At 40.5% G+C, this 9111-nt stretch overlaps 2 protein-coding genes across 4 annotated transcripts; both read right to left on the bottom strand.

Annotated features, from left to right (window-relative positions):
- Positions 1-238: 238 nt before the first annotated feature.
- On the bottom strand, positions 239-5130 carry LOC6548741. 3 transcript variants are annotated; one of them, XM_026980956.1, is made up of 5 exons: positions 5020-5130; positions 4853-4963; positions 2105-2498; positions 1873-2046; positions 239-595 (listed from the first exon to the last, which is right to left on the bottom strand). In XM_026980956.1, exons 3-5 carry the CDS (start codon positions 2163-2165, stop codon positions 387-389), a joined length of 444 nt encoding a protein of 147 aa, XP_026836757.1. In that variant the 5' UTR covers positions 2166-2498; positions 4853-4963; positions 5020-5130; the 3' UTR covers positions 239-386. The 3 variants fall into 3 exon arrangements, with proteins under 3 accessions (XP_026836757.1, XP_001974098.1, XP_026836758.1); XM_001974062.3 differs by having other exon boundaries at positions 4853-5130; XM_026980957.1 differs by lacking the exon at positions 4853-4963.
- Positions 5131-6903: 1773 nt separating this feature from the next.
- LOC6548742 lies at positions 6904-8585 on the bottom strand. Its single transcript, XM_001974063.3, has 3 exons — positions 8392-8585; positions 7922-8098; positions 6904-7241 (listed from the first exon to the last, which is right to left on the bottom strand). Exons 1-3 carry the CDS (start codon positions 8450-8452, stop codon positions 7033-7035), a joined length of 447 nt encoding a protein of 148 aa, XP_001974099.1. The 5' UTR covers positions 8453-8585; the 3' UTR covers positions 6904-7032.
- Positions 8586-9111: the final 526 nt, after the last annotated feature.

Genomic DNA, 9111 nt, shown 5'->3' with positions numbered 1-9111 from the left:
CTGTGGGCGGAGGCGGTGGAAAACTGGGAGTGTATGGTCAAAGCGAGAAAATCACAGAGAGAACTTTTCAGTTCTAAAATCGTCAGCCGAGCAATTTCCAAAGGCATACTCGCAAGAGACGTAGATTGAATGGGGCCAATTCCTGAAGTGTGCCGTGGCACGCATGGATTTTCTGCTTCCCCAACGGGAGCCTATCAGTTAAAACTAGCAATTAATCTTCCAATAACCATACAATATCTACACATAAATAGAGTGACGTTTAATGTGGGCAAAAACTGTTTAAAAGGGTGTAACAACAAAGGTGACTAAGGCGGCTCCTTGGGGCTTCCCATAGGCGAACTCGATATGGTTGCGGTAGCTCAGCGGTACTAAAACTGGCTCCTAGTTCAGGCCAGCAGACGGGCCAAGCCAAAGAAGAGGAGGATGACTCCGGCGATGGGGGCCAGGGAGGAGGATCCGTTGCACTCGTCCTCGGTGCAAACATCGCAGCTCAGCAACCTGTTAATCGGCAGGCTGGGATCCGTCTGGCAGCCAAGCTTCGTGTCGGCGATGTTGCCAAAGTAGCAGGACCTCACGATCTGGGGGTTACCCGGAACTGCAAATGATATGATAAATAGTATTACAAAGGAGAAACAAGTATTAAGTATTAGTATTAACAAAATTATTAACGCGATTGTTGTTATTTTCGATGTATTATGAGATCAAATCATATATTCGGAAATAAAATACCATCAGAAATTACGACATTAAAGTGTGCTGTGCATACTGGTGTGTTCGGAAATAAAAATAGTGGTGACTATTCCAAAGTTCTCATTTTCAGACTCTCTCTGCCATTCGCTTCTATTGTATTCAGATTTTTCAAGCTATGAAGCATATTCGTACTTCAAACACACCCTTTAAATAAATAATATTTTTTTGGTCAGTCCTTGAGGTTTCTACAACCGGAAGGAAAATTGAATACAAAAATTACACGTTATAGTTATAGAAAATAAATAATAATTATTTCACATGCGAATCAAGAATTTATAGATACTCGTGTACGAGTAGATGTGACCAACTTGTGAGCTGAGTGTGATGCCAATTGTCTGGCGTTCAATTAAAGCTGACGGTGTATTCAATAAAACTTAAGACGTGGTCGAATGTTAATGTAATTAGCAAGCAATTGACTGAGGCGATGTTGCGGTAAGAGGCAACTGGGTCCAATTATCCACAAAACCATACAGCCCTAGAGAGTATTTATGCTTGGAAATCGCTGGGCAATCAAGCAAATTGTGAACAAATCACTTATAAAGCTACTGACTGCTGTGTTAATGTCCAGTGTTCATGATGAATTTTTAATGAAGGGCACATATTGCTGTGGGACAGCGACTAATCTCCGAAGCATTGCATTGGTGACTACCGTCTACCTTATCTGTACCTTCTCCATACATTTAAGAGTATTCAACATTCATCATAGGTGGTTTCCTCCATAGTCAACAAAAAATATATATTAAATTGCAATAGCAAGTCGCTGATCTTGAACCGTTCTAAATATATTTCAATGCTATTCGTTCATACTCTCTCTGTCATATTCATTATCATATCATATTCGTCAAAGTTTATTTTTGTAAATTAAATATTATGATACCCAAAGATATTTGGTATTGTATTGTATTATATGTATATCTATGATATTTTGGAATGTATTTGTTTTTATTTGTTGCTTAAGAAATGAATCATATTCTAAGGTACAACTGAAAACTCAATTATTCTCATTGCGAGCATTAGCCCCAGTTAATTCCCCAACCTAAATTTCTTTAGTGGGGATGGTTTCGCGTGGGCCATCGATTCGATGAGATCATGGTTATGGGCGATCCCCATCAGATTACTTACTGTCGATGGTCTGCTTCATGCAACCGGTGGCGTTTCGAACTGGGAAGAAGCTCTGGAGGAATCGAGGGGGAGCCATCTTGGTGCAATCCAAAACGAGCTTACTATCTGGCTGAAAGTCCTTTCCACACGCGGAATAAGTCAAGGAATCGCACTGATAGCACTTAATGGCGTACCCTAGGAATTGTAGACTATGTACATTACATCGGATTGGTAATTCCTTTAACTTTCATACCAGTGCAGGCTGCGGTGGCCAAGACGGTGAGAGCCAAGATCATTTTTACACTCGACACCATTTTCACACTCTGAAACTATTTTTTGGACAATTACTTAAACAAACCTTGACTGCACGGTAGTTGGCGAGCGTTTGTAAGATTTATTTTGGCGTCCAAACCGTCCAGTCCACTTTCAATGTTTTCATTCAATATTCCACTCACTCGAAGTCGAGCTTCCACTCAAAGTAAACGTGAGTGAGTGCGAATCTGTGCTGCGTGTTTGAGTTTGGTGTTTTTGTACCCATTACTCGTAGAATAAACGGGTGTACTAGATTCGATGAAAAGATCTTGGTCACGATCATTAGCAGAGTCGATCTGGCCGTGTCTATCCGGCATTTAATGGGAACTAAAGAGCTAAAAGATTAACAAAAAAATTCAGATTCCAGAGTCGCCGAGATTGCAGAGATTGCGATACCACAACAAATTTTATGCTTACAATTTAAAAAAATGTAATATAATTTCTTGTATGAGTAACGGGTAACTGATAGTCGAGGAACTCGACGACGCCGTTCTCTCTTTTTGAATTGGTATAAAAGCTGCCACAATGTTTTTTCCCATCATTTGACACACAAACGAGGCGCATGCATACGTAAATATCAAGCTTTTTTCGAACTTGTTTAGGGTGATGTCAGCAGTGTTTGTAAATTATTTGTGTTTTATTTTGGCACTATGATGAACTCAGATTCGGCGCTCCCGGAATCACCAAAAGAATCTTCTTATGGCTCTCCGTTTCAAAAAGGTTTCTCGAATCTCTGGAATCGTTTACTTCTAGTAGACCAGTTACTCTTTCCAGCAAAATGCGCAGTTTAAAATACATTCGAACACATTACTCAGCTTCAATGTTTGCTAATTCTCAGCAATTAACAACATTCTCATCTGTCCCCTCTCGGATTTGGCTTGTTTATCGTGTAACTCACGCCCTTTGATTTTGCTATATTCATATGTGCAAATGTTTACCTTTTCACAGCTTCAGTTGTAATGGTTTTCTGCTTATTGTTTTCTTCTGGTTACAGCCTCGGTTGGAGAGGGTATCGGATAGTGTCAGTGCACTATGCTCGCCACTAATGGAGTCGGGGTTTTCCTATCCGTATGATCTCCTTTACTCAACTTCCTGACTCAACTCAATTAATTTCGAAGCAAGCAAAATATCACAAGGATAATGACACCGAACGGTATGGAGATAGAATGAAGTGACCCACGATTGTCGGTGCGTGATTTAGTTGTTACTTATCACGAGTTCTATACCCGCCCTACCTTGCTAATGGTATATGGTTTACATTGTAACTGCGCATCGTGCCTACCCTCGTTAATTCCTTGGCATTATGGATCATAATTAGAAGGATCAGTTTTGACATCAAAAGTGTCATGTTATAATTCTAATAACGGAGAATTTAGTTTGTCCTTTTTTTTCAATTCAGGTTTGTAGAAATGACTGACAGTATTAGTTTTAATTAATTAATTATAAATCCTTCCAATTGCCGGTTCGCGTCATTAAAGAAATTTACCACATGTTTACCTACTACAAGATCCTGGGCGTAATGAATGGTATACATATATATGAATGTAGGCTAAATACATATAATGATATGGGCTAATAATATATGCATGTACGTTAAATATAATGTTTTCTTGGCTGACATTCCCGGAGTATTTGACTGTACAAAAGAATTACTTAAAAGGAAAGATATTTACGAGATAGGTCACATTCTTTCTTAGATAACTGTAAAATTATCAAGCAATGGAAAACGTATTTACACTGTTGGAAAAAATAATAGAAACAAGAATCGCTCCTGCATGTAAATTACTAATTATGTACGAAGTGTGTGTGGATAAACTGTTAGCACATAAGCCACTCATAACGGTACTTTATTTGCGGTACATAGCGATATTTGAAGTGGTCAGGTGTTTGAGCTGGAGAAAATAATAGAAACAAGCTACGTTTCTGCGATTTGTTTGAGTTTTCCCCTGTTAATTTTGTAAGAAAATCAATATATTAAATACTTTCAGGTATGTTTAGCTCATAATAAGTGATTTTGTAAAAAAACAATGGTTAACTTCGGCTTTTATATTCAGAATGGGGTTCAGAAATAGTTTCAGGACAAAAAAAAATTAATGTTATGGAGTGGCCGGCCCAATCCCCGGACATAAACCCCATAGAACATTTATGGGGAATATTAAAAAGAAGGAGGTCTTAAATCAAAAAAAAAGGAAGAGCTATGGGAAAAAGTTAAGTCAGAGTGGTATGCCATTAACCCCGAAATTTGCGTCAATTTAGTGAATTCAATGCCCCGTCGATGCTCAGCAGTTATAAAAAAAGGAAATACCACTAAATATTAATATTGCAACTATTTTTATAAGATAATTCATAAAAATGAAGTTTTTCTTAGTTTTAAGAGTTTTGTTTCTATTATTTCTTCCAAGCGCCAAAAATTATGTTAATTATTTTTAGTTAATATGAAGATGAAAAATATATTTTTGTTCCTTGTTGTCAAATGTACTTATATATGAATTTAAAGATTAAAGATAAAGATTAAAAAATATTACTTTCGTTCTGAGCACAAAATTTAAAATCAATGATTCAACCAACGTGTTTCTATTATTTTTTCCAACAGGTATATGAACTAAATAATTTCGGGTTACTCATCGCAGGGCCTTCAGGCCTCTCAACTATCTATCCTTCCGATCCGAGATCCGTTACATCAACATACCTTGGTTGTGTTGGCACTCACGACGACACCTGAGAATTTACTTCTTAGTGGCTTCCCATTGGGGTCGTTATTTGCGAGGCTTTGCTGTGCCCTAATGGTGCGATCTGGGTACTATTACATGCTGTAGGGGATTCCTGCTGGTTGCGCCACTTATTTTGGAGACTTACCAGAGACGCAGAAAGGTTGACACCGGCGGTAGCGATCTGGTGATACGCATGTACATACATATGTATATTTGTCAGCGTTTATATGTACATATGTATGTCGGCTGACCAAGGACTGTAATTGACTAACAAATTACCTTTAACTCAAACACAAAGAAATAACTTTTCACTACCGGTAGACGCAATAAGTTTCCTGATCCCTAACCGAGGTTAAATGTTGGCCTGTGGTTATGATTTTAAACACACGCGGTTGGTTATTGATTGGTACAAGATGTTTTCACTCTAAATTAAAACTGGGTTCCTTGCATATCAGCAGCGAAATGATCATCGTGGCCGAAAATTCCCAAATGCGAGCTTTAACGGGACTCTTCCAGGCTACTAAAATTGAACAACGGTTGAAAGTGAGACAACTATACAGTGCTGTTTTCGGAACGTATAGTTGGTTTTAAAGCTCCCCCTTCGAAATGCTTTAACCCTTAGCTGATGTACGTTTGTTATAATATAAAGTAATGTAGCAGTTTATATTTTCTGTACACTGGCCACTCACAGATTGGTTATATGTATGTACATCTTCTATAATTACAAAATGGTCCCATTCTTAAAATCTGCTTAGTCCATCCTTAATAATGCTACGCAATATTTTGTATAACGTTAGGCAAAAATAAAAACTTCAAAGGCAGTTATCACGCAGAAAAACACTCACCCGTGAGTAATCTGAACAACAGAGAACGTTACAGTAGTACAGTACAGTACCCGGTACTCAAGTAGTCCCACTAGTGCAAGCGAGACAGCTATAAGCTCTTCATGGTGAATACCAGGTATGTGACAGTCGAGACACTCCGCTGCTGGTATAACTTAACATGGATGTACTTTACTTTGGATGTACTTTAATTTGTTATTCATTTATATTTATTTGTTGTAATCTAAAATTTCAGAACGCAGCCAACGCCTTGCTGAAATGTCTTCAGTTAATTGGCTTATAAGCATATTTAGCGTAATGTATTTCGTTTCGTGTTCTAATCTTTCCCAAACATGGACATACACTCAGTTAAGTGGCTTTCCCACAAATTTCTATTTTCTTCAATTAAGTAATTTCTGAAATGATGCCAAATGAGTTTGGGTTAATTGGGGCACGCGGGCGGAGAGCCTTGGGATGGTGCAGCTTCCAGAGCCCCTCGATCTGCAGATGTGATCTCGGATCTCTCACTGGAGTTCCTTGAACTCTGCGGAGCAGCATTTAACACTTTGTAAACTCAAATCCGAAGGGTACGAGAATTACTGAAACAGAGCTCAATTAAATGTAATTAAGAAGGCAGACGTGCATAAATCCCACATCCCTAACAGGGGCGAAATTGAGTGACCCCCTATACGAACATACATAATTTGGCTGCTCATGTGGGTGCACACTAATTAGATCCCAGGTGTTTCAGCCTGCAACTCCAGGTATTTTACGGGTATTCGATTCAGTTTCTGTTCTGCTCTGAGTCACTGAACTGCTTTTCGGTTTCAATGTGACTCTACTCAAGGCGAGTCCCCGAACAAATTGCGATTAGTAGAATTACTATTTTTACCAATACTTTGGGAACACTTTTTGAGGCTGGGTGATGACTTACATGGGCGGAAGTGGAGTTACAAGTAAACAATCAACACTTGTTTTTGTAAGTTGATGTGTCACGGGTAGGGCATTTTAATTGTGAGTTCTTTCAAGCGAAGTATTCGATTTAAATAAATTGCTGCTGTAGCGAAACGTTATTTTCAAGGTAAATGAGTGGGTTTTTCAATTTAAACACTTTTATAAATGCTTCTAATTACGCGCACGTCTAGGTTTTCATAAGTTGTATCGTATGATCCCAGAATATTTCTAACTGGTAACGAAAGAGAGCGATGTATTTTGGTATGTTGCTGTGACAACCATTTGTCCTGCATTTATTGTTAAAATAAATTTTGAAAGAACAGAAAATTTACAGAGAACAAGATCGTTAAGCACTACCCACAGGTAAATAATAGCTAGTTAGGTTAGGCCAGCAGACGAGCCACGCCGAAGAAGAGCAGGATGGCTCCGGCCACGGGGGTCAGAGAGGAGGATCCGTTGCACTCGTCCTTGGTGCAGACATCGCAGCCCAGCTGCTTGACGAAGGGCAGGGAGGGATCGGACTGGCAGCCGCCCTGGATGTTGTTGATGTCCCCGAAGTAGCAGCTCCTCACGATCTGCGGATGTCCGGCCACTGAAATGGGCAGATTGTTTGGTTCGGATGAGCAATTGGGCCAACAACTTTCTCTGGCGGGGCTGGCTGAATGAACCCATTGTACAGGTACATTTGGGCTTGGGTACTTGTTAATTGCCTATTTATTCAAGTAGAATGCGGCGTGAACAGCGTGGTTTGTTGTCATGTAAAACAGAGATCCACAATTTGCTTCACACCTCGATGAAACATGCCTGTATTGATCTTGGAGTGTTTCAGCTACTCATTCCTCTGTGATCTCGACTTCCGTATTTTTCTACAAACTTTTAATTAAACTTACTGGGCGCGGAGCAGGTTTGCTTGCAATATTTTTGACGGATTAATTAATTCTGAATCAATTCAGATATGCAAATTTAAAAAATCGGAATGCCCGTCACTGGCATTATTACTTTGCTTACGATCTGGAATTAAGCTCTCAATTTGAGTAATTACGGAAAATAAGACGCAAATAAACGTGACTAGGAATCACTTTGAGGGGAATAAGTAACGCCTGAAAAGCAGGTAGCGAAACATTCACGCATGACATCAGAGACTAACGCGAACCGATTTTCTGCGATGACCTCAGGGCGTTGTATCTCTGAATTGCGCCACCTCGATAATGAGGCGTCGTAGTTTCAGTCCCGGCTTTAGGGACTGTGTGCCGTGTGGCACTCTGAACTCACCGCTCTCGAGGGTCTTCTTCATGCAGCCAGTGGCGTTCCGCAGGGGGAAGAAGTTCTGCAGGTAGCGGGGCGGTCCGATCCGGGAGCAGTCCAGCAGCAGGGTCTCGTCGGCCTCGAACTTGAGCCCACACTTGGGCATCGTGAGGGACTCGCACTGGTAGCACTTGATGGCGTGGGCTATGGATTAGAAGGGTTGATATATAGCGAGATGTATGTGCGAGATCGGCGCCTAAGGACAGGAGCTTTGGTCGGTCCAGGCTCAGCCGCGAAGTAGGACTTTAAAAGGATAGTCGATAGTCTAATGTCTGATGAATGAAGTTACTGGGACCAAACGACCTTGGACCAAAGAAATCTCCTGCGGGAAATGATGTTCGAAGTGCGCGGAACCGAAACACCTATAATACCCGGTATAATAGGCTCTAAAAATGAACTTGAACTCCGTCAAACACCAATTTTCACACCCAACGCACCCGAACAAGCCAGACTGATCACAAGGGCCATGGCCAAACTGCATTTCAGAGCGGACACCATTTTCACGAAAACTTGGGTGGGAGTTGCTTGTGGAAAATGAATTTTTCAGAGTCAGGCACGAGTATCAACCGCCGTCTGCGATGTCTGCTGCACGTCTGAAATTGTGTGGCGCTGGTGGCAATGGCGAAGCCCCTCTGAAATAATGAAATCTACTCAAAGTTTCCGTCTCGAAATGCGTTCTGTGTTTTGTTTTGAGTGGAAAGTTGCTGCTGGTTTCTATCGCAGTTTCCAGGGTTGGAAAACCGGTTTTCCACTGCGATTTCGGTTTTGAATTCGTTTTATTTTGGCTGTGACGTTAGTTGTTTGTTCTATATGCCTTCAGATGCAGGCGGAGTAATATTGCAAAAGAGTATTCCCACTTATTATCGGAATGTATCTCAGCTTGAAGTATACTGCGTGTTTGAGAATGATCTGAATTCATTAGCATTCGCTCCCTAAAGTGTTGTTTGTATATACAACATTCTAGGTGACAGAATCTTCGTGTTTATTTGTGGCATCAGTACACCAGTACACAGTGACAAATGAAGTGCTCCAAAGACAGCCAACTCAAGCCATTTCAGCTTCCGCCCAAAAGTATGTCACCAAATGCAGAGCCACTCCTTTGGCCCCCATCTCATCGAGCCATCGAGCTCGATCGAAACCCAATGAGGCGCAGATGA

Source organism: Drosophila erecta, unplaced genomic scaffold (genome assembly GCF_003286155.1).
Source record: "Drosophila erecta strain 14021-0224.00,06,07 unplaced genomic scaffold, DereRS2 tig00000092-arrow-pilon, whole genome shotgun sequence".
In the NCBI taxonomy this organism is placed as follows: Eukaryota; Metazoa; Arthropoda; class Insecta; order Diptera; family Drosophilidae; genus Drosophila; species Drosophila erecta.
The sequence above is the reverse complement of the archived record's forward strand: the minus strand, read 5'-3'. Positions and strand labels throughout refer to the sequence as shown.

Excerpts from the sequence above, each read along its gene's own strand:
- LOC6548742 (XM_001974063.3), bottom strand. The coding sequence starts at position 8,452 with ATGGTGTCCGCTCTGAAATGCAGTTTGGCCATGGCCCTTGTGATCAGT. Across the intron at positions 8,099-8,391 it reads GATCAGTCTGGCTTGTTCGG|CCCACGCCATCAAGTGCTAC; the intron begins GTGCGTTGGGTG and ends TCTAATCCATAG. Across the intron at positions 7,242-7,921 it reads GAAGAAGACCCTCGAGAGCG|TGGCCGGACATCCGCAGATC; the intron begins GTGAGTTCAGAG and ends TGCCCATTTCAG.
- LOC6548741 (XM_001974062.3), bottom strand. The coding sequence starts at position 2,165 with ATGGTGTCGAGTGTAAAAATGATCTTGGCTCTCACCGTCTTGGCCACC. Across the intron at positions 2,047-2,104 it reads GGCCACCGCAGCCTGCACTG|GGTACGCCATTAAGTGCTAT; the intron begins GTATGAAAGTTA and ends TACAATTCCTAG. Across the intron at positions 596-1,872 it reads CATGAAGCAGACCATCGACA|TTCCGGGTAACCCCCAGATC; the intron begins GTAAGTAATCTG and ends TATCATTTGCAG.